Source organism: Perca fluviatilis, chromosome 13, assembly GCF_010015445.1.
Source record: "Perca fluviatilis chromosome 13, GENO_Pfluv_1.0, whole genome shotgun sequence".
In the NCBI taxonomy this organism is placed as follows: domain Eukaryota; kingdom Metazoa; phylum Chordata; class Actinopteri; order Perciformes; family Percidae; genus Perca; species Perca fluviatilis.
Window position 1 is genome coordinate 26239704 of NC_053124.1, and position 25839 is coordinate 26265542.

The 25839-nt window shown below is 39.8% G+C and overlaps 1 protein-coding gene and 1 long non-coding RNA gene across 2 annotated transcripts; both read left to right on the forward strand.

The window, feature by feature from the left end:
• The first annotated feature begins 390 nt into the window (after nucleotides 1-390).
• Nucleotides 391-4878, forward strand: LOC120571523. The gene is made up of 3 exons (XR_005641238.1): nucleotides 391-642; nucleotides 1971-2057; nucleotides 3577-4878. It is a non-coding gene; the product is annotated as an uncharacterized LOC120571523 (long non-coding RNA).
• A 1534-nt stretch (nucleotides 4879-6412) lies between these two features.
• On the forward strand, nucleotides 6413-25804 carry LOC120571520 (Na(+)/H(+) exchanger beta-like). Its single transcript, XM_039820505.1, has 12 exons — nucleotides 6413-7090; nucleotides 13113-13573; nucleotides 16106-16356; nucleotides 17170-17387; nucleotides 17844-18040; nucleotides 18960-19049; nucleotides 19231-19301; nucleotides 20037-20210; nucleotides 20837-20951; nucleotides 21309-21407; nucleotides 21787-21859; nucleotides 23891-25804. Exons 1-12 carry the CDS (start codon nucleotides 6802-6804, stop codon nucleotides 24142-24144), a joined length of 2292 nt encoding a protein of 763 aa, XP_039676439.1. The 5' UTR covers nucleotides 6413-6801; the 3' UTR covers nucleotides 24145-25804.
• Nucleotides 25805-25839: the final 35 nt, after the last annotated feature.

The window sequence follows — 25839 nt, forward strand, 5'->3', positions numbered from 1 at the left end:
CTGTCCCAGATGATCTGAGAGGTCTGGGTGGTATAACCAACAGAGCAACATGAACAGTGAGGCCCTGAACAATGTGGCAACATGAAAACTGAGGCCTTATGTAACATCAAAACAACAATCACTAAATTACTTTATACATATAAACAAAAGTCTAATTATATCCAGTAAAAGTTAATCCTCATATGTTTGGCAGCTGTGGCACCCAGGTCCATTTACGACAGTTGTTCAAAAGTATTTTCTCTATAGTGTTTCTGGGTTACATAAGTCACTGCAGCGCATTAACACACATGTTCCTTCAAGCGTGCAACATGCTGCACAAAGCCTCTTCTTCTCTCTCTGCTCTCACCCATTTTACTGGCTGGGTGACCAAATCATCTCTGACAGGCCGCGGCTTTCATGCAGCTTTGTGAGTGTGTGTGTTGAGCCCCGTCAGACTGGGACGTTCACACTGTACAAAGGAGCAGGGACACACACAGGAGCCTCTTCAGTACGACAGGCTGCCGCTGTTTGTTCAGGCTGCTGAGGGGCTTCACATGCTGCCTGTCTGTCTGCGGGTGCTGAGCTACTGCAGCCGTCGATGAAGGTGAGGGTGAGCGCTGATGGTTGCTCATCAACTCCCTGAGGACTCGTTAACTTCAAACTGTGAGACTTTGTTTTACCTAAAGACTGATAACTTGAAAATTATTTATATTCAACTTGGTTTCATATTCAAATTTGAATTAGGGTTGTGCCATATCATATTGTTCATGATAATACAGGTATCATTTTTTATGGAAAACATCATATCGTAATAATGGCAATATTCCAGCTTGTTGACGTTATTGCCTGTTAATTTAGCAACTATTTAGATGTACTCAGAGAGATTTTTTTGTTGGTGAATTTACTGAGTATTTGAAGGCAAACGGTTATAATGTATGCTGGCATATAAAACCATAACACTTGCAATTGCATGTTCTTGAAATTAATAATAACATAATAGTGTTAATATATTCAGTATTTTGTCATATCATCAAGAATTTTATTATCGCAGGTATACCCTGGAATATCATGATATTATTTTAGGGCCATATTGCCCCATCCCTAATTTTAATGACATTTACATTTAATAAATTCAAATAATTTAAGATTTTAAAGCAACGGAAAATGTCGGGTTTCAACAGACAGAAGGAGATATTCTATATATAGATATTCTAATAGCTTGAGTGGAGCTCTAACTACTTTGTGTTTAAAGGTTGTGTCACAAATAACTTATTTGGCTTCTGTCTGTACTAACAGATGATTAAAGTAAATATAATTAAACACAGAAAGATGAAACTGTATTTAAAGGTATGACAGTAGATTCAACATGCAAAGTTCTGGTGTGGAAAAGCTGACTGAATATTGATTAGAATATTACTGTTAAAAGATGAAAAGCTAAAGTGGAAGTACTAAAGATTGTGAGTTTTGCATCCAGTGACGCTCCATAGGCTGAGCACATCTGTAATTTTTGCTTTTCTAAAAGTACATTACAAAACAGTTTTGTTTTAATTATATACTATATAATAGTCTACATTATCTGCAGATAAACTAGATGGCAAAATGTCTCAAAATACACTCCTTTTTTCTCAGGTTCCTCCCAAGGGGTCGCAACATGAATCTCAGGGCTCACAAGATGACAAAAAGGACAAAAACATATTCTTGCTACAGAAACGTTTGCACATTTTGTCTGACTTTACCTCAACAAAATACTGGGTAGCAGAAAAATTCACATAAAACAATCTAAGGAGAGGAATTCACTCTTTGGTTGAAGCGCTCACAGCTTATAAAAATATGCAATTTAAGAGAAGAGGTTACATAGAAACAGATTTGTCCGGGAACTCCTGATGTAAAAAAACACCTCCTTTAAAAACTTTTTTTTCTTATGTCTTACACTTTCTACATTGTAAACATGAACTTGTGGAGGAGTGATGACACTTTTTCCTCCCCTGCAGAAAGGTCGGCTTGTCTGAGAAGCTCCAAGAGCAGAAATGATCATCAGACTGGGACGACTGACACCAGGATACTTCCGTCTCCTCCAGGTCGGTCACAACCACTCGGAGCACAAAAGTATTATTTCTCTCTTTATGTTTTATTTTACTAGTCTCCATAGCTGGAGCATTTCCCCCAAATTGTTTAGTTTCACACAGAGAAATAGGATGTACACACAGATAAATCAATCCACTCTGAAGGTAAACATATTTGGTGTTAATATTTGACAGATTATCTTCATACATCTTTTATAGAAATGCTTTAAATTGAGGCAGGAGAAGTGAATTAATATTTTAAGAGCTCGTCTCAGGAGGTTACGTTATATAACTTGTTCAGACTCACCCTCACAGCTCGTGTTGCACATAAGAGGCTGCACGAAAGAGCTGATACTATCATTTCAGTTTGCCAAAGTCTGACATTAATTCAATTCTATACATACTTAAAAGCTTGCTGAAAGATCCCAAGCATGCTGACACTATAAAAGAGCTTCTGTAGGTCCAGTTTTTGTACTGAATGAAACAATTCAAACCAGCAGCACACTGAACACACTTATACCAGAAACAACTGAGGACAGACAGAAGCAGAACTTTAATGCAGCTGCCTTTATTAACAGTCATGCATTACACAGTCACCAACTGGAAACCTTTGTACTGAACTGAAATAAATGTGACTGAAGCAAAGTGATTTGTATTTTACACCTCCACTGACTTTTTGGCTCTGTGATTAATAAAGTCTCAACTCAATATTCAGCTGACTGTCTCACCACATGTTTACAATGATTTACAAGGGAAAAGCCAGTTCCCGGACCAACGGGAGGCATTTAGCTGGGAAAAATCAGTTACAGACGAGTACAAATGGAAAAAATACTATGATATGTTGTTTGCTTGTCAATTTAAAGCCACTAAGTGCAGAATTTGATCATTTCCAACTTTGTAGCCAAGAGTCTACAGCCATGCTTTGACCTAAATGCTAACATGCTCACAATGACACTAACATGCTGATGTTTAGCAGGCATAATGTTGACCATGTTCAACATTTTAGTTCAATATATTAGCATGCTAATATGTTCTAGTTAGCAGAACTAAACACAAAACAGCTTCAGGCTGATGGGAATTTCATTAGTTTTGCAGGTATTTGGTCATAAACCAAATTATAATTTTGACTTGGCGATGTTGCTGGATGGAAAGTCACCAAAGTTATTACAATTAATCCTGGAGGAACATGAATATCTGTCCAAAATTTCATGGCAATCCCTCAAGTAATTGTTTGGATATTTCAGTCTGGACCAAAGTGGTGCATACACCCCCACAAAACCCCTACCTCGAACTAGTAACACTGAGTATGAAGGGCTGAAATCAACATCACATTTTACCAGGATTGTCACAATCAAAACATATGCCATTATAATACGTTTTTAAGCTGCTATACACGCATAAACATTATACACCTTGTGGGCATAATGTGAAAAAAAGTAGCATACTGTACTACCACTTTAACTGCTATCTGATCAGACTAGTGTGGTAAACTACTGCCTGTCTGTCTTCATCTCTCTGTCCATCCTGTCTGCAGAGGCAGGTCTCAGGTGAGGTCCGGATGCAGCCTCAGAGTAGTCTCCTCGAGCCCATCGCCATGACGATGGCCACAGTGGGAATGGGAGTGTCTCTGTACAGCGCCAGGCAGATGGCAGAGAGGGTCCATGTGAAACATCCGTGAAACAACGCCTGAGATTAGTGAGAAGCCATGTGGGCGGTTTATGTGGCAGATTGTTTTTTTGTGTACGTCGCAGAAGGTTTGTGATGGAGGTCGAGAGGGTTCATGTGTTTGTGGTGTTGCTTGAAGGAAAATCTAAGTGTCCCAGGAGAAAAATGTGAGTCATTGCTCAGTCCCAGCAGGAACATTTGGTCAAACAATTAACACTTTCTTTGCAATCTCAACATTTATAAGCAATATAAGTGAGCCTGCAGTTTGACCACTCTGCATATTTTGTGCAGGTTGCCTTTCATTTCATTAGTGATTGTATTTTTAATTTGTCAACAAGGATCTCAGCATTAAAGTTAGACCTGCAGCCATTATTATTTCCTGCTTTTTATAGTACAACAAAACATGTTTGAAAATAACCACAGAAAATCTAATACAATAATTAAATAGGTAATTATCTCAGCACACAAGCTTATTGTATTTATTGAAATTAGTCACAAATAAAAAATGTTTACATAGGCATGGCGAGTTCATTTGATGTACCTTATTTTATGTAACTTTCAACATCAAGGTAATTCAAACGGCTTTACGTAAGATAGAAAGGCTTTAAGAAAAGATATAAAAGAAACACAATGCCAATAAAAATACATGTGGGAGACAGTGCTAGTAGCATTTAGATGTTGAACAGAAGATGCTCAAGAATGGAGCCTTGGGGAACTCCATACAGCATTTTTAAATGCTCAGATGTGTAATTACCGATGAACACAAGTGTCCCCCAAACAGGATTCAAACCAGTTTAGGCCAGAAAGTCCTACACAGTTTCATCTTTTTTTAAACAAAACAAACTTTTTCTTCAAAATATTTCACTTCAGTCATTAGTTTGTTGTACTTAAGCACCTTCATGTTTTGAATTTAGATTGTAAATCCTAAAGCAGCATTACCGTTTTGAGTATTTATTCACGAAGCAGACTATAAGCAGCTAAATTTAAAGCTGTTTTCATCAGGGCATCTTCAGTTTGCTAAATGTAAATGTTCATGTTTGTACTAGAATTTTATAAAGGGGTTGTCTGTATATGTAAAATGCCACTAAAAGAAATTCAAATTATTTACTTTGTATAGTAACAAATTTGGTAAATTGATGTAATTCTCAAATAAATATGTTTACAGATTTGACATCTGTGTGCAGACTTTTATATACTGATGTTTTGAAGGTGTTTTTTGTGACATTAAAGAAAACTGATCCCATTTTAAACATGCTTCACTCTACCACTCTCTTTTCCATGCATGTGCTTGCAAGCGCATCATAGAAGCTGGGGGCCAATCAGAAATTATGCTATTATCAGGCAGATCCATCCATCCTATTTTGCCTCAAACAAGCTGCTCCATCAAATGTCTAGGTTTAGTCTATACATTGTTAATTGTGCTATAGTTGGATTTGGAAGCTGATTAGATTAGATTTACTTCATTGTCCACTTCAATGTCTTTGGCGTCTCCCAAAGTACAGCAAAGATGCATACAACAACGTTGGGCCCCTGGCACCTTCGTGCTCGGCCCTAATAAAACTCACTGTACACCTGTAAAATGTCAGTGTTGTGTTTACAGCTTGTTCTGTTACTCAATTGATGAAAAAATGCAGGTTAGGGTAGCTGTGTCAACTGCTACACGTTTAGTAGGGTTATAACAAAACCAGGCTGTATTTTTGTGTATCTTGTTACATGTTTATTTTACAACTCTTCACTCCCTGTCAAACACAATCAACCTCTACATTTATGTTTCCCTCAGCCTCCGTTAGCCAGACAGCAGCCACAGGACGAGCTCTGACACTGTGGGAACGGGTCACTGTTGTTGGTTTTACTAATTCCTCTCAACTGGGTTCCGATACACACAGAGAGGCTGTGGGAGCTGTGAATCATTTGTTTATTCTGAACTCATCTAAAACTGGAAGCTATTATCAAATAACAATTTATTCTACTTTACTTTATTTGAGAGGTTGAGAGAATAACTTGGGTCATCAGAGTGTGAGACATAGATTTCCAGTGTCCTCCCTGGGTAGCAGGCAGCACAGTCCTCTTGTCATGATTCATCAAATGATATCTTTCCTCAACAAAGTGCTGCAAAGTACTGTGTAAAACACAGCCTATGACAGCATTGCAGGCATGAAATAGAAAATAATAATTGTTTTAAATGTGCTGCTGTGAAAATGTCTAAATGTAAATAAACTACAATGGAAAATCAATATCATATTTGTAGCACATGTATTCAGATCATTGGCTATAATTGTATATTAGCATTACCAGCTAAATGTGGCCTACTAGTGAACAAGAATAGCTCCTGCGAGTTATATAATCATTGTGTCATTATTATTGATGCATTAACATAGAAGTGGTAGCCTACTTTAAAGCATCATTTTACAAACTGGGCATTTTATGTAAAATCTTAATCTGAAAAGAAACTTCTTTAGCTGTAAAATAAAAAGTAAAAAGTACCATTATTCATACGTTGTATAAATTAGAAATACTGAAGTACATATGTACCTAAAACACGTTTTTAAGACAGCACTTGCAAATGAGTAATAAGTAAATGTAGGCTACTTCCTCCACAGATGTGTACGTTGTGTGGTCGTTGTGGCCCTCCACACCAGCAGATGTCCCCATCCCTCCGGCTAAGCGTTGGATGAGCCGCTGCCTGTTAAAGTAAAGAGAAAAAGAGTTCAGCGTGAGAAATTTATATACTGTCTATGGAAATTTGTCTGATGGCTGTTGATACTTAAATGAAGTTCTCAGAGTTTCGTTCAGGTCTGAAACAACCAGGCAACATGAACTCTCCAGGCTTTAAATTATCTTTGCGGGCGAGTAAGAAAGTGTGAGTTTAAAAAAAAAAAATCTTCCACCGATGACAGCAGTTAGTTTGCAACATAAATCACCGTTTGTCGTTTTACAACTACGCTAGTTTTAAGATGCCTGGGGAGTTTGTGCGTAAAAGAGCGCCCTTCCCCGTTGCGCACCACGCTGGCTTCCCGTACTAGCTATCCTCATCTTCATCTTCATCGGATCTAGAGCTGAGCAGCAGCGGCTGAGCTGTCAAACCAGCCTAAAAATGGCTGAGCTCCGTCTCGCCCGGAGGAGCTCCTCTCTGCCTCTAACGGGTCTAATGGGCGTTGTGTTGCTCGTTTTCGTCTTTGTCGCCTCTGCGAGTCGTGATGTTGTTTCGGAAAACAACAAGACGTGGAGGGATCCAGCCGGAGAGACCCGCGGGGATTCCCATCATCAAACTAACTCTACTGCTCACAAAAAGGCTTTCCCAGTCCTTTCCTTCAACTACGAGCACGTCAAGAAGCCCTTTGAGATCTCTCTGTGGATCCTCCTGGCCCTGCTCATGAAACTTGGTGAGTGACACGAATGAGGGGATTTCCTGCTGCCAAAATAATCAAATAGTCCCACCTTCAGCATTACTGAGGGGCTGGATTATTATAAAAAAAAGAAATGGTGCTTATTGCACAGGCTCCAAAGCTGCCGTTATTGGTTTACAGTTTTCTGGCGTTCATATTAAAGTTTGTAAAATGGTTCAAGTTTATTTGTATAACAAAATGTCAGGCAGAACAGCCTTGTCATGCACAGACCTAAAGAACAAGCAGTGAATAAAATACCAGTACACCATGACTGAGGATGTGTTAAAGGTATGAAGTGACATTTAACAGCTTGGTAATAGATTTAGGACGTAGGATTTTTTTTTAGCTATTGTGGGGGAACTGAAACGGAACTGACACTTTGCAGCAACACAAACAAATATATTTATTCACCTCTACTCACACACACAATGAGGCATATTTTCAGGTGTGATTGAACTGAACTTTGATCTTGACATATAGGCTAAGCATTCTGTAGCAAATAACAATAAACCCACTATTAATTACATTATCTTAATGCAGTGTCACTACTTCAGCATGTAAATAATGCACCTAAAATACAAACGTGCAGCCCTATTTCTGATACCATGGGGGGCAGAAATGTTGCCGTGGGGGGCCGCCACGGTCAAATCAACATAGAGGAAACACTGGACTGCTTTTTGTTAAACTAGAAGAATTTTGACTGGAGTTTGGTGTGAGTATGTTCTCCTGGCAGCAGCTAAAAATGTCAGGTTGACAGTTATCATATACATTTTACCAAACTAAACTCAGTGTTTAATCATTTATTATTAAGATTACCGCAGTTCTTTATTGAGTTGGTAAAAGTTGTACTAAACGCTAATTTAAAAAGAAAACTGACAATACTTTTAATTTTGCCCCCCTTCTGCAAATTCACCCTCCAAAAATAGTTATGACATAAAAAATGTTGAGTCTGGAGTACATCCAGTCCGTTAAACAACTTTTATGTTAATAAATTCCAAGCAAGCAACTTTATTTATATAGCACATTTTTCATACATACATAAACACATACACGTACATAAATATATACTGTAAATACTGCAAAAGTAGCCAACAGCTACAGGTAGTTACTTTTTTTTCCCGTGTCATGCCAAACATTTGACAGATTGGATTACAAGACACCGCATCAAACATCAAAAATATATAACCTCCATCTTCCAGTAACACATTCACACAACCAGAAGAAGAAGAAAACACAAGTTACAACATTATATACTTTAAATTAGCATATTTATAGGAAGAATTTCAAATAAATGATACACCAAAAAGCTTCTCTCTGCTGCATGCTGCGACAGAGTGCGGATAGTGTCTGCACAGACCAGCCTGATGACGTGAGTGCCTGTCTGTCTGTAGACGAAGCAAATGTTGAAGGATTAGAGTTTAGATTCAACCTTGCAAGAGGTTTGGAGGCTGTTGTTTGGACTAATTTGAGAGATTAAATGTATCTCTGTGGAGATTTATAATAAGTCATCTCTCGCCTCTGACCTTTAGCTTTGACACAACGACACTAATAGTAGTAATTCTTCATGCACAAATGGCAGAAAATGCCATTTCAGCCCCTCAAATATGGAGATGTTCTGCTTTTCTCTGTTTACTAATATCATTAAACTGAATATCTTTGGGTTTTGGACTGACAAAACGAGACATTTAAAGACATCACCTTGGACTTTAAGAAACAGGGATGGACTTTTTTCTGACATTTTATAGACCAAACGACTAATAGATGAATCAAAAAAATAATCAGTAGTTTAATCTATAATAAAAATAATTGTTAGTTGCAGCCCTACTGGAAAGTCACAAAAGCTGTCAAATAAATGTAGTGCAGTAAAAAGTACAGTATTTGCCTTTTATATTGTAGTGGACTACAACTGTAATTAGCATTAAAAGGAAGTGCTCAAGTACAAGTATTTAAAAATTTCTTGTAGTACTTGAATAAAAAATATTTTATTACCAGCCGCAATGTGTATTTGACTTTGCTGTATCATCCCCCATGCCACCATGTTGAATGTGAAAACACCGAGCAGTGATGATTCTGATTGGCTGAAGGAATCTCTCCTGCAGTTTGTCGTTGGCTGACTGAGCAGCGCGAAGCTCAGTGGCATCTTATCTGTTCTGTCCAGCTGTTGTCTACCAGGGCCGGTCCAACTTCCTGTCCTAATTCACTGCTCGATAACAAAGATCTCAGTGTTCAGACGATAGGCAGGGGGCGAGTACGGCTGCACACAGGACCTCTGACTGCATAAAACATCGCAGAAATATTGGTTACAGCCAACGCGGTCTCACGGCAGTCCGTGAAATGGTCACGTTTTATTTAATCTATTGATTCGTGCACACAGACACGATTATGTCTTTTTTTCGAGAGAGAGACTGAATGTCAAGGCCTCATTCAGCTGAGAGACAAATGGGCCAAATATGAAACTCAAGGAGCAGTGACAATGTTCTGTTCAGCATCAATCTACTGTATCAGCCCTTTTATTTGACCTTTCAGATGAGCAGTTCGTCAGGCAAAAATGAAAATTTTTTGCTGGTTTTATGTTCTCAAATGTGAGGATTTGCAGCTCCTTTCTGTTTAATATCACTATATTTGGGTTTAGGACTGAGGTTTAGACAAAACAAGCAATATGAGGACGTTAACATGGGTTCTGAGGACTTGTGATAGTAATTTTTCCCTATTTTCTGGCATTTTATAGACTGAAAGATAAATCAAAACAAATAAATCAGCAATGACAATGACCGTTAGTAGCAGGCCTTGATTTCTCATTTAAGTAACATTCTCTAAAGGCAAATAATAGTGAGTACATCCAAGTTAAATGCAGATTAAATGCATAAACTTTAACCCACATAGATATTTCTGTTCAGCTGTTCTGTTCAGATACACCGGCTGTTTGTTCTCCGTGCAGCAGCAGCTGCAACATGTTTTATATTTCGTGAGGACGTTGCATTGAAGTATGACTGAGTAGAGAATTTTTTTTGTCACCTCAAACTGCTGCTCTAATGCACACAGTAATGTATCACTAAATGTAGATAGACAGTAGAAATGTGTTTATGTACTGCAGAGTCAGCAGTGAATGTTACGTCTTGTTGTATTTACTCATGCTACTACTTGACTAATGAAACATGTTCTTGTGCATTTGTTTTACTCGTTATTAATGATTTAATCTTACAGTTATTTGTACATGCATGTCTGAAAAATGCCTGTCACAATTTGTCAAAGCTCTAGGTAAAATAACAGGAAACTGTCTGAAAACGGGGGGGTGGGGGGGGGGGAGTCTGTATCCAGACCTGGAGTGGGAAATAAATTCTGCAGTGAAAACATATAAAAAAGAGAATTTAATAACTGGCCAGTGCAGACACTGACGCTGAATGGAGTGATTGTAAACAACATCAATTCCAGCTTTACTCTGTGTTTGGAGAAAATAGTTAAAGGTCCGATGACATGGTGCTCTTTGGATGCTTTATATAGACCTTAGTGGTCCCCTAATACTGTATCTGAAGTCTCTTTTATATAGACCTTAGTGGTCCCCTAATACTGTATCTGAAGTCTCTTTTATATAGACCTTAGTGGTCCCCTAATACTGTATCTGAAGTCTCTTTTATATAGACCTTAGTGGTCCCCTAATACTGTATCTGAAGTCTCTTTTATATAGACCTTAGTGGTCCCCTAATACTGTATCTGAAGTCTCTTTTATATAGACCTTAGGGTCCCCTAATACTGTATCTGAAGTCTCTTTTATATAGACCTTAGTGGTCCCCTAATACTGTATCTGAAGTCTCTTTTATATAGACCTTAGTGGTCCCCTAATACTGTATCTGAAGTCTCTTTTATATAGACCTTAGTGGTCCCCTAATACTGTATCTGAAGTCTCTTTTATATAGACCTTAGTGGTCCCCTTATACTGTATCTGAAGTCTCTTTTATATAGGCCTTAGTGGTCCCCTAATACTGTATCTGAAGTCTCTTTTATATAGGCCTTAGTGGTCCCCTATACCTGTATCTGAAGTCTCTTTTATATAGACCTTAGTGGTCCCCTAATACTGTATCTGAAGTCTCTTTTATATAGACCTTAGTGGTCCCCTTAATACTGTATCTGAAGTCTCTTTTATATAGACCTTAGTGGTCCCCTTATACTGTATCTGAAGTCTCTTTTATATAAACCTTAGTAGTCCCCTTATACTGTATCTGAAGTCTCTTTTATATAGACCTTAGTGGTCCCCTAATACTGTATCTGAAGTCTCTTTTATATAGGCCTTAGTGGTCCCCTAATACTGTATCTGAAGTCTCTTTTATATAGACCTTAGTGGTCCCCTAATACTGTATCTGAAGTATCTTTTATATAGGCCTCAGTGGTCCCCTAATACTGTATCTGAAGTATCTTTTATATAGACCTCAGTGGTCCCCTAATACTGTATCTGAAGTATCTTTTATATAGGCCTTAGTGGTCCCCTAATACTGTATCTGAAGTATCTTTTATATAGACCTTAGTGGTCCCCAAATACTGTATCTGAAGTCTCTTTTATATAGACCTTAGTGGTCCCCTTATACTGTATCGGAAGTCTCTTTTATATAGACCTTAGTGGTCTCCCTAATACTGTATCTGAAGTCTCTTTTATATAACCTTAGTGGTCCCCTAATACTGTATCTGAAGTGTATTTTATATAGGCCTTAGTGGTCCCCTAATACTGTATCTGAAGTCTCTTTTATATAGGCCTTAGTGGTCCCCTAATACTGTATCTGAAGTCTCTTTTATATAGGCCTTAGTGGTCCCCTAATACTGTATCTGAAGTCTCTTTTTATATAGACCTTAGTGGTCCCCTAATACTGTATCTGAAGTCTCTTTTATATAGGCCTTAGTGGTCCCCTAATACTGTATCTGAAGTCTCTTTTATATAGACCTTAGTGGTCCCCTTATACTGTATCTTAAGTCTCTTTTATATAGACCTTAGTGGTCCCCTAATACTGTATCTGAAGTCTCTTTTATATAGGCCTTAGTGGTCCCCTAATACTGTATCTGAAGTGTCTTTTTATATAGACCTTAGTGGTCTATACTCTGTATCTGAAGTCTCTTTTATATAGGCCTTAGTGGTCCCCTAATACTGTATCTGAAGTCTCTTTTATATAGACCTTAGTGGTCCCTTTATACTGTATCTGAAGTCTCTTTTATATAAACCTTAGTGGTCCCCTTATACTGTATCTGAAGTCTCTTTTATATAGATCTTTGTGGTCCCCTAATACTGGTTTTTTTATATAGACCTCAGTGGTCCCCTAATACAGTATCTGAAGTCTCTTTCCCGAAATTCAGCCTTGGTGCAGAATTACAGCCACCAGAGCCAGTCCCACAATGAGCTTTCCTTAGGATGTGCCATTTCTGTGTCTGTAGCTATTGAGGAGGAGAGAGGGGGGAGGGGGGGCAAGGTTGAGGGTGGGGGTGTGGCCTTGACCAACTGCCACTTTGCTCGTTTTGAAAGCCATGATGTCTTTCTCTCATGGGTGGGCCAAATTCTCTGGGCGGGCAAAGCAGAGAAAGGGGAGGTAACCTTGCTCCTTATGACCTCATAAGGAGAAGATTCCAGATCGGCCCATCTGAGCTTTCATTTTCTCAAAGACAGAGCAGGATACCCAGGGCTCGGTTTACACCTATCACCATTTCTAGCCACTGGGGGATCATAGGCAGGCTGGGGGGACGCATGTTAATGTTAAAAAACATAACATAACATTATAAAATCATAAAGTGACATTTTCATGCCATGGGACCTTTAACAAGAAAGCAGTTGCAAATATGAGACTAAAACTACTCTTTTCTGAGTAATAACATAACATAATGCTTCTCTGTACTGCAGCCATCCGAGGCAACTCTTACCCAGCTTAAATAAATGTGATAAATAGGGTTTTTATTATTCTTAGGTCGGTGAGTGAATGATTTTGACTTGTCTTTCTCTTAAGTTTCCATGAGTAAAAAGTTCAAATCTTTCTCTCCCTTTCAGGTTTCCACATTATTCCCGGAGTTCAAAACATCGTCCCGGAGAGTTGTCTGCTGATCGGCGTGGGTCTGCTGGTGGGCGGCATCATCAAAGCCATCGGGGGGGAAGCCCCCGTCCTCGACACTAAGCTCTTCTTCCTCTACCTGCTGCCTCCCATCATCCTCGATGCCGGCTACTTCCTGCCCATCCGGCCCTTCACAGAGAACATGGGCACCATCCTGGTGTTCGCGGTGGTGGGGACCCTGTGGAACACCTTCTTCATCGGCGGGATGATCTTCGCCGTGTGTCGGCTTGAAGGAGGCCAGCTGGCCGGCGTGGACCCGCTGTCCTGCCTGCTGTTCGGCACCATCGTCTCGGCCGTGGACCCCGTGGCCGTCCTGGCCGTGTTCGAGGAGATCCACATCAACGAGCTGCTGCACATCCTCGTGTTCGGGGAGTCGCTGCTCAACGACGCCGTCACCGTGGTGAGTGAACTGGAGACTGGAGGTTAGGGCTGAACGATTTGGGGGCGACAAATCGAAATTGCGATTTTTTTATTTTTTTTTGTCCTGCCAGATATTACGATTATGATTCGATTTGCGATTATTATTTTTAGCTACATGTGGCACCTTCTACGATCATGTTAATGGTGCTCTAAGCAATGTTGGGTGACGTTACTTCTTGTTGACGTTCAAAGTATTTTTGAACGCGACTAGCTCGCTCCTCCCTCCTCCTCATCCCATCCCCTCCCTTCTGTGCTTCTAACACTCCCCGCCATTCCTTCTTGTCCGTTATTGGCTGAACACTGGAACATGGTTTGTGTATGTTTGCATGGTCCATTTTGTTTTTGTTGGCGTGTGTGGACCCTGGGCTGTCTACAGAGACCGCGTGTGTTCAGGGAACTGGCGGAGGAGATGTTTACTCTATGTGACAAAAAATGTTGTAGCCTAAAAAATGCATGACATCGCTTAGAGTACCTTTTTAAATAAAGTAATACAAAATAAATTTAAAAAAATCCACTGAAAATAGGACATTTCTTTAAACAATCTGTGATATGTAACATTATTCCAGCATTTATATATATATTTTTTTTTAGATTATTTTTTAGGGGCTTTTTCCCTTTATTTCAGAGTGACAGTGGATAGACAGCACAGGTGGGAAAGAGATGAGGGATGACACGCAGCAAGGGCCGCAGGTCGGATTCGAACCCGGGCCACTGCAAAGGCCTCAGCCTGCATGGGGCGCACGCTAGAGGGCTAGAGGCCGCCCCTCCAGCATTTATCTTATTAAAAAAACGTAAATATAATGATGAAAAATGTTAAACCAAACATTCAACTAAACCATTCACATTCGATTAATCGCGGTCTTCACAATTAGCTAATCGCATTCTTTCAAATTGCGTTTGAGATTTGAAAACGATTAATCGGTCAGCCCTACTGGAGGTACTGGTACTTGTACTTAAGTATTTACATCTTCTGCTACCTAACTTTTGTACTACATTTCAGAGATAACTATTGTACTTTTTATTCCTCTAAATTTATCTTACAGCTGCAGTTACTGCTTACATTTTAAATCGAGATTTACATAAAAAAAAACCTGCATAATCTTATCTTATAAAATACAGCACATTGTTAAAGATTAAACCAGTAAATTCAAGTTTATATTCACTCCCGTCCTTGTTTTTGTTCAGTCTGTATTGATTCGCCAATCAGATCAGTGATCTTCAGATTATTAGATCAGTCCTCTTAACGGGCAATCACTGAGAATATGGAGTACAGTAGGCTAATCAATTTTCAACTAATTCACATTTGTGCTTTCTCTTTTAGAGCTGCAGAGGCTGCTGGAGATTACATGTGGCTGATTGTCTAAAGCATTTAGTAACAAGTTGTTGCTGTTGAAGTGTGTGCAAATATATGATTGCATGACATTATCAAGATTATTTGAAAATTAGTAACACGTTTTGTAGAGAAAGAAGAAGCGTCGTCAGCTAAATCATGAAGTTTAAAAAGAAGATAAATTCACAGGATTCTGATTTAGGGTGACCAGACGTCCCGAAAAATTCGGGACAGTCCCGAAATCCAAGCAGTTGTCCCGAATCCCGAATCCTGCCCTAATTGTCCCGAAAATTAGAGCAAAGTCTCAAAAGCAGACTCTCGAGTATTTTATTTTTTATTTTATTTTTTGACTCTCGAGTAGTTCTAGTCTGATAAAACATTAAAAACTGTTCGTGGTGATTGAGTCATCCTGCAGCCCGCTCCCATCGGCTGCTCATTGGCTGCAACTTGCAACGTGAATTTTCATTCATTTTTGAAATGGAGGCTCAGGCTGGTGTCCCGGGACCCGATCAAGATCAACACGTAGCTAAAAAGCAAAAACATCTCTGCAGGTACGGGGAGGACTGGGTAGGGAAATACCCCTGGATTACTGCAGTTTTCCGCGATGCAAACAAAGCGTTTTGCAATGTATGTCCGACTTCAGGCTCCATGCTAGCAGCAAACTACATATAGCCTAGCCACGTATAGCCACGCTTTACAAAACAATTCTTCACAACTTTAATGAAACCTAGATTTTTTTAATGGTATATGTTTTTTTTTTTACTCTCAAGTAATTATAGTCTGATAGAACATTAAGAAGACCAATACAAAAAAAAAAAAAAATCACCACCACAACCCCTCTCCAGAATTTTAGCCATTCTCATCTGGTCATCCTATTCTGATTTAATTATTTTATTACTGCAGAGGAGGGAAGGGAAGAATCATGTATTAAGAAGGGAAGTAAGCAAGTAAAAAGGAAGTAAGAAGGCAGGAAAGAAAGAAAGGTAGAAAGGAAGGAAGGTAGAAGAAAGCAAGGAAGGAAAGGAGGAGGAAAATCCTGGATCTGCATGTTTGATCCAGAACAGATATCCTGTTCATAAACAAACGAAGAACGCGAGCCTCCTTCAAGTGCAGGGTTGAGAGCCACGTAGACATTTTATAAAACTTCTCCGTCTCAGTCGGTGTGTTTCTCTCTCGGTGCAGGTTCTCTATCACCTGTTCGAGGAGTTCACTCACGAAGGAACTGTGACTGTGGTCGACGCCGTCCTCGGTGTCGTCTGTTTCTTTGTGGTTTCACTGGGAGGCATCCTGGTGGGAGCCATCTACGGCGTCCTGGGTGCCTTTACCTCCCGCTTCACCTCGCACACCCGAGTCATCGAGCCCCTGTTTGTTTTCCTCTACAGCTACATGGCTTACCTCTCTGCTGAGGTCTTCCACCTGTCAGGCATCATGTCGTGAGTGATCAAAACTTTACCAGAGTTTGTGATAATTCCTCCTGTGTGTACGGTAGGGTAATTCCTCATTAGTAATAAAAAATGTTTAAACCAGTTGATTAAGGAATAGTTTGGCATTTTGTGAAATGCGCTTATTCACGGAGTGAGATGAGAAAATCGATACCACGCTTATATCCGCATGTTAAATTTAAAGCTGCATCCAGTTAGCTTAGCTTAGCATCAAGAAGATGAGATGAAGAACACGTACACCCCCACCCCCCAGGACTCCCTAATTAACATGTTCAATGTCGTTATATATTCATATTGCCTAAAAACCTCACAGTTTCAACAAAACTCAACAACAGACCGGCATGCAACCCTCATAAAACCACAACTTTTTGTTTTTAAACTTCAGTTTTTGGACGGATTAAGAAAAGGAGATATAACATGTTAATCAGTGAGCTTAAGAGGGCCTGGTAGGTGAATTTAGTTAATTTCAGACAGTGGCCAGGCTAGCTGTTTTCCCCTGTTTCCAGTGTTTATGCTAAGCTAAGCTAGCCACTCTAGCTTCCTATTTAAGACCCAAACATGGGAGTGGTATCATTCTTTTCATCTAACTCTCTGCAAGAAAAAGGGAAAAAGCATATTTCCCAAGATGTCAAACTACTTCTTTATGTTTTGACTTCCTTATTGCAGCCGAACGTTATGATTTGATGAGTAACCGTTGTTCTTTTCCCGGAGGAATACTGTTCCGTGAAGCTTTAAACCTTTCAGAAACTAACTGGCTACTAGTTGTTCATAGCGCTCTCCTTGTTTCCTTCCCGTCACACACAGGTTGATAGCATGTGGCGTGGTGATGCGGCCGTATGTAGAGGCCAACGTCTCCCACAAGTCGTACACCACCATCAAATATTTCCTGAAGATGTGGAGCAGCGTGAGCGAGACGCTCATCTTCATCTTCCTCGGTGTTTCCACGGTGGCCGGCCCTCACGCCTGGAACTGGACCTTCGTCATCGTCACGGTGGTGCTCTGCCTGGTGTCCAGAGTGCTGGGTCAGTAAACCAAACAAGACATGGTCAGATAGTGACAGAGCAGATTGAAATTTTGAACATCAAACACTTAATTTTCGGCATTCTGGTGACTTTTTCTCCAATAATTTGTGCCTTTTCTGCATCAAGTTATGGTGCAAATGTCTTTATTTATGTAAATAATTTTGGGGTTGGGTTCCACTGGCCAGTTTTGATTATTGGGGGGGTTTCAACCCCCCTATCCCTCCTGTAAATTACCCCTATGAACTAGTATGACAGGTTTTTAGTTTTTTTAAATACTGCACTTTTCTGATTGTCCTGTTTCTGCACGAATGAGTTCAACATCTTTTCCCTGTAAGAAAGAAGATAAAAAGGAAAGATAGTTAATCATAAAAATGAAATAAAGTACTGTGATAACGTTTCACTTTTCCGTTCCTTTTCCTTTATAAACTGTATTATGTTGTTTTCTGTGTTCTTCAGGAGTCATTGGCCTCACATACATCATCAATAAATTCCGTATTGTAAAGTTGACCAAAAAGGACCAGTTCATCGTGGCCTACGGTGGCCTGCGAGGTGCCATCGCCTTCTCACTGGGGTTCCTGCTGACCAACAGCAAGATGAAGAACATGTTCCTCACCGCCATCATCACGGTCATCTTCTTCACTGTCATTGTGCAGGTGAGAGGGCTCGAGTGTTTTATATCACAAACATTTGCATTTCTGTGTTTTATTTGGCTTGAAGTAACTCATGACCAAACCTGACTTTTTTAAGTTAAACGGATAGTTTCGGATTTTTTGGAGTGGGGTTGTAAGATGTACTCATGAGTCCTCGTATAACTAGTCTTGCATTGCCAGACCTTCCTCCACTGCGCCACGGAGGAGGGTCTGGCTAGTCCACACAGCATTTCGGGATGGGAGAAAAACGTGCTCTGGTTTATTGGCATTTCTTTAAACCAATCACAATCTTCATGGGCGGCGCTAAGCACCGGGCAGAGACACAATGCCGCTGCAAAATAGGCTCGGAAGGAACTTGTTTTGTTGGAACATGTGTACGTTCAAAAGTTGTTTTAGTCGTGCAAAAGGACACTCAGATTGGACAGATAGTCTAGCTAGCTGTCTGGATTTACCCTGCAGAGATCTGAGGAGCAGTTAACCATAGTCCTCAGAAATCCACCGGAGTTTATAATTCTAACACGAAAGTGTTAGAATTATAAACCAACAGACATCCGGTAACAACAGACCAACAGACATCCGGTAACAACAGACCAACAGACATCCGGTATAAGATATATAATATAGATATATATAATATATATATATATATATAATATAAGATATATAAAATAGATATCCGGTAATAAACCAACAGACATCCGGTAACCGACATCCGGCAGAATTTCCAGCGGCAACGGAGCAATCCCGGAAGTGGAACCTCGTTGATATAGACTGGTGTATTACCTACAGTAGATGTTCTGCTGTAGACAAAATTATGACAAAAACAGTAATTTTACCTCGCAGAACACGGGATTGGTGGTCTGGTTGTTTGTTGTTGTGTTGTCAGTATCCACATGACCTCACGTCCTGTTTCTGTGTTTAGGGAATGACAATCAGGCCTCTGGTGGAGCTACTGGCCGTGAAGAAGAAGAAGGAGAGCAAAAGATCAATTAATGAGGAGATTCACACACAGGTGAGACCAATAATTATTTGTTGCACAATTTACAATAATTGGATAAATAATACTTTAAGTTTTTACGACGTACAATAGAGGAACAGAGACATAAAAGAATATAAAAGATCAAACTTCTGTTTTGCTTATTGTTCATCTTTATGCAGAATTAACAGCATATAAAAACTCGTTTTGTCTTCAGTTCCTGGATCATCTCCTCACAGGAATTGAAGACATCTGTGGTCATTATGGACATCATCACTGGAAAGACAAGTATGAATTTCTTAACTTGTCCTCTGTCTTGTCCCTGTTACGGTCTTTTATGAAGAAAGGCACAAAGAACCAGCCTTTTAGTGGCATCGACATTTTGGTTTTAAACATCCAGGGATGCCACACACACACACACACAACTGTCCATTTGTAAGCTTTATACGATGAGTCGGGTTATGAGGATACTTACTAATATTATATTTTGTAAAATCAATAAATGATGATAGGAGGGAATTAGCAAAAAGGCTGAAAAATCCATCTGAAGGGGACACTTTTTGTGTGTGAATATGATCCTGCACAAATTCTCTCATGCTGCTGCTGCTGCTGCTGCTGCTAAGGTTTGGTGCTTCAGAGTGACAGGGAGTTGTTTCGCCGAATTAAAAGTAGTTTCTTGACGAAGATTGAAGCCTCTTTCCCCTCATCTGATGTAATATTTGAATTGAGTATTAGTGATAGTGGAAGCCTGTCAAGGTTTATTTATTTGTTGTTTTACAACACAATGTTGCACAATTAAATGTAATCTGTAGCCCCTTCGCGCCACACACACATAGAACATATACACACATATTTAAATTAGAATAAAATGAAAGAAAATAAACCAATATATGCAAATGCGTATTTATATATACATAGAGAGACTTTGGTTTATAGGGGGATGAGGGTAGTGCATGAGGTAGTGGTGTGGTAATGTGCAGACAGTATAAATGTCAACATGAGGGTTTCCTCTGCTGCACTCAGGCTGAACCGCTTCAATAAGGCCTACGTGAAGAAGTGGTTGATCGCAGGCGAGCGCTCCACCGAGCCTCAGCTCATCTCCTTCTACAACAAGATGGAGATGAAACAGGCCATGATGCTGGTGGAGAGCGGGAGCGCCGCCAAGCTGCCCACGATTGTGTCGTCCGTCTCCATGCAGTAAGTATCAGTCGTAAGAGGACAAATTATGTTTTTCTCCTAGTCCTGAGGTCGAATACTGGCAGTGATCTTCCTATTTACAAAACTTTTGTAGTACTTGTTTTTTCTTTTCTCTCACTATGTTCATTGTTATGAACCAAAATACCAAGGCAAGTTCCTTATATGTGAAAACCTATTTGGCAATAAACCTGATTCTGATTCTGAATATTATGGTTTTTGTTCCAAAATAAAACACAGGAAGTTAGTTTTAAAAGTCCAAAGTAAAGATGGTGTCATTGGTATCGATCCCTGGTGAACAATAGAGAATAAAGGTATGCACACATCCAAAATAACTCTTCAACAGGGGCTGGACCAAGCAGGATATATCATATATTATGTTTTATTTATTTATTTATTTATTTACTTACTGCAATGAATAAAAAAACAGGAGCAAAGCACTACATGCATGTGTTACTTTTGGACATAATATTGATCAGTGGTTCCCAACCTAGAGGTCTGGACCTGCCAAAAAACATTAAATTATTCTTTTTTCCTTTTCTTTGTAAATTACGTTTACCTCTGTTGCCGCGTTTTTTAAAATGTTTGTTGTTTTAAGTAGTAATAATATGTGATGTGTGTCTCCACAGAAACATTCAGCCGAGAGGGCCGGCCAGACACCGGGCCATCCCGAGCATCTCGAAAAGTCGTGAGCAAGAGATCAGAAAGATTCTGCGAGCCAACCTGCAGAAGACCAGACAGAGGGTAGGAGACAGTATGAGTCCAGCATGCATGCAAGTGTTTTTTAAGATAGTTTTTTTGGCATTTTAGGCCTTTATTTGTGACGGGACAGCTTAGACATGAAAGGGGAGAGAGAAGGGGAATGACGTGCAGCAAAGGGCCGCAGGTCAGAATTGAACCCGTGGCCGCTGCGTTGAGAATTCAGCCTCTGTATATGGGCGCACGCTCTACCAGGTGAGCTACCCAGGCGCCAATGCATGCAGGTTTTGATACTGTTGTTGAGCAGAGTTGGTGTTGCAGGCATAGTAATAACTTATAGTAGTAGGTAACCAGTAAATAAATGTGTTTCTTACGCTGACGTTCATGTCTTTTTCTCCTCAGCTTCGTTCCTACAGCAGACACGACCTGATGATCGACCCGTTTGAGGACAATGTGAGTGAAGTTCGCTTCAGGAGGCAGCGCGTGGAGATGGAGAGGAGGGTGAGTTTAACAGCATGAGTGTTTGAGCTCTGGAAATACAGGATAGTCTCTGTTCCTAAAATTAGCTGCTGTATGTGATCTTATTTACAGTTGTAGTTCTTTGTTCTCAGTTTATTCTTTGAACTTTCATTTTGGTTGCTTGTAATGCTGTTGTAATCTCATTCACTGTGATTAAGAGTGTTGGCTAAATGGTTTTCATTAATTACACCCAAATGTCCGGTTTGTGTAACGATTCAATAAGAATGAATGAAGTGAAACTAAATGGCAATTCGGTCTAATTTAACAATGTCGATTTGTGTCTCAAATTTTAAGAATATGATTATTGGTTGGTACTTAGCTTTGTAATGAAGTCCATCCTAATTCAGTGTCTCATTCACAGATGAGTCACTACCTCACAGTTCCTGCAAACCGCCAGGAAACACCGCCAGTGAGAAAAGTTTGCTTTGAATCAGGTCAGAATTTATCTCAGAAATCAGCCTTTTTCACACTGCTTTAGAGTCCAAGTGAAGCAATATTTTTCTTTAATTCAACATGTTTTTGGGTAAAAACAGGATGTTGGTGAACAGGAAGGGATCAAAAAGAAAAGAAGTAACAGACAGTCATTTGCATGATGCAATGACAATTAAAGCAAGATTATCCATTAATTAATTTGATCAAAATACACATAACTTGATAAGTAACAAAACAGTGTCGCCATTAGATCGTTTGTCCACCAGAGAGTGCTGACAAGTTACATTTTGTACTGTGAAATGTTCTGCTATGTACATCGTAATTTTATTTAAGGACTAATCATTTAAAGGTCCCATGACATGGTGCTCTTTGGATGCTTTTATATAGGCCTTAGTGGTCCCCTAATACTGTATCTGAAATCTCTTTTATATAGACCTTAGTGGTCCCCTAATACTGTATCTGAAGTCTCTTTTATATAGACCTTAGTGGTCCCCTAATACTGTATCTGAAGTCTCTTTTATATAGACCTTAGTGGTCCCCTAATACTGTATCTGAAGTCTCTTTTATATAGACCTTAGTGGTCCCCTAATACTGTATCTGAAGTATCTTTTATATAGGCCTTAGTGGTCCCCTAATACTGTATCTGAAGTCTCTTTTATATAGACCTTAGTGGTCCCCTAATACTGTATCTGAAGTCTCTTTTATATAGACCTTAGTGGTCCCCTAATACTGTATCTGAAGTCTCTTTTATATAGACCTTAGTGGTCCCCTAATACTGTATCTGAAGTCTCTTTTATATAGGCCTTAGTGGTCCCCTAATACTGTATCTGAAATCTCTTTCGCGAAATTCAGCCTTGGTGCAGAATTACAGCCACTAGAGCCAGTCCCACAATGAGCTTTCCTTAGGATGTGCCATTTATGTGTCTGTAGCTATTGAGGAGGAGAGGGGGGGGGGGCAAGGTGGAGGGTGGTGGCCTTGACCAACTGCCACTTTGCTCGTTTGAAAGCCATGAGGTCTCTCTCTCTCTCATGGGCGGGCCAAATTCTCTGGGTGGGCAAAGCAGAGAAAGGGGAGGTAACCTTGCTCCTTATGACCTCATAAGGAGAAGATTCCAGATCGGCCCATCTGAGCTTTCATTTTCTCAAAGGCAGAGCAGGATACCCAGGGCTCGGTTTACACCTATCACCATTTCTAGCCACTGGGGGACCATAGGCAGGCTGGGGGAACGCATATTAATGTAAAAAAACCTCATAAAGTGACATTTTCATGCCATGGGACCTTTTAAGATCTGAAATCTGGAAGTAGTATTCAGATAATTTACTTGTATAAAAATAGCCAAACAACAGTGGTAAAATACTCTGTAACGATACTCTGTGGCTCCGGTGGTAGAGCGGTCGTCTATCAATCGGAAGGTTGGTGGTTCGATCCCTGGCCCCTGGTCTACATGTTGAAGTGTCCTTCACTGAACCCTAAATTGCTCCCGATCAGTGTGTGAATGGAAGTCACCTTGGATAAAAGCGTCCGCTTAATGTAATGTAAAGTCCTGCATTACAAATCTTACCAACAGGTGCTAATGGTAAAAGTACTCATTGTGCAGAATGGCCCATTTCAAAATCATATATATTATAATATTGAATTATAATTATTGATGCATTAATGTGTTAATTACATTATTGTTGCAGCTGTTTTAGGTGGAGCTGATTTTAGCTACTTTATTTGCTGCTGGGTAGCTTAAAATATAAAAAAATATATATCAGCGTTTATAAGTTGACTTATATTTTGTATTTGTATTTAATCTAAATCTGCAAAGCAACTAAAGGTTTTGAAATAAATGTAGTGGAGTAGAAGTAGAAAGTGGCATAAAATGGAAATGCAAAGCTGTTAGAAGCACATGCAACATCTCAAAAACAACCCTCACTGAAGCCCAAACTGCTGCAGAAAAAGGCACGTCTTCATAAATTTGCAGCCGCTTGTAAACTGGACTAGATGTTCAAGCACTAATATGTCGCTGCACTGTATCTGTATCCACCAGAACACAAGGTTTACACTTACGATGACAGCAAGAGTCCCCTAGGCCGGACGGCCGAGCCAGATCCCAGCCCTCCTGATGCCGTCAGCCTGTTGAACGAATCCTCCCAGAGGGCCAATCAGAGCAGCGAACACAGAGCCAAACGCAATGATGAGCTGAGGGCCAAAGTGCCGGATGAGAAGGAGGAGCAAGACCAACTGAAACTATCACGTTGCCTTAGTGACCCCGGTCCAAACAAGGAAGAGGATCTCTCATGATGAAGCACATATTCACAGTTGTTGAAAGCAGAGGATGAATTCTCCTCTTCATGATCCTCTCATGGGATCCCTAAATGAACGGGAGTCATAGCAACGTTTGACATTCATGAAGTCTTATTCTGTTCCGTGTTCTGTTGTTGTGATATGAGATTATGCAACAACAAAAAATGTTTTCAAAAGTTCATAAGGATTTTTACCATGAAACACACTACCATGCACCACTGCCTATTTGCTATTTCAGGATTTAATTACATCCTGAAGTGAGCAGAGTGTCAGCATTTTGTGTCTTAGCAGGCAGACTTGCATCAAATGGTACAAAAAAAAGACTTGTTTTAACAAGCTTGAAGCACCCGATTGGTGGAGTCTGTCCCCTAAAAGCACAGTTTAAAGCAGAGCTCGACCGATAAATCGTCTCGGGTAATATTAGCCTATTGCAGATATATCAGTATTGGCATATCTACAGTATTTGCCAATGAGGAGCAAGAAGTTGCTGCATAAAAATACCAAAGAAATGTTTAAGGGGATTTAGAAACTGTGTCCGACAGTTGTAAGCTGTGCTAGTGGCGTCTTTAAATGAACGGCAATGTCGGTCTGCCAGTTGGCCCAAACTAAAATATTATAACAGCTATGGATATATGGATGGATTTCCGTAAACCTTTATTTGTTAACACGCTAAACTAAAATGGTGAACATTATGTCATCTTAACATGAGCATGTTAGCATACTGATGTTAGCATTTAGCTTAAAGCAGAGCCACTAGCATGGCTGTACACTCTTAGGACTGGGTTATGCTAGAAAAAAACTAGGCATCAGTGTTTTTAGTTGTTGTTACGCAATATTATTTAAATCCGGGGATAACGGCGCACATCCAGACAGCCTCTCCTGGAATACATTCATTAAAAGGTGACAGAAATAGTTGAAAGAAAGAAGAGATTTCAGAGAAGTTCACACACTGGTTCTTTTCTCACCTACGCACAGCTGACCAATCCAAAGTGGGTGTGAATTTTGAATCTTTGGTCCCGGTATGTGCCTGAAAAATCCTTATTGATCGGGCTATACTAAGTATAAAAGACTACAAGAGGATATTACTTTTAAAAATGTCCTGATGAAATACATGTAGAAAGCACAAATCTGGTGATCCAAGACTGTTAAAATAACTTAAGTCAAGAGTGTTGACCGAGGTCTGTGAACAAGCTTGTATTTAACATCGCTGCATGACTGATCAATGTTTTCTCAGGGACTGCAACACGGCACACAGAAAGAAAATAAGTGTTACTGTCCAAAATGTGCTCCACTCGTCTACTTATAATGTGACTGTTTTGTAAGCGTCCGTGTTTTAAGCTTCAGTAACATTCCAGCAGAAATTGACTTTGTCACATTTAAGCATCTTTGTAACAAAGCTCTACATATCTGTGTTCCTGGTAACTGAGCATGCTTTAAGACTTTTATTGGGAGGTTAAAGAGGTGTATCACCTTTTCATATCTGCCGAGCACTGGACTGCCTGCACGTTTGCCTTAAAACCTATTGCTTTCTCGTGTGTTTGCAGTTGAAGTATTTTTATATTTTGAAGGGGAAAAAATTCAAAGTCAGGTCATAAATATTTGCCAAATGAAGGAAAGCTTTTATTCCTGTCTGAAATAAATATATGTCATTGCTAAATTTTCGGTGCAGTGATTCTGTTTGTTTTTTAAAAG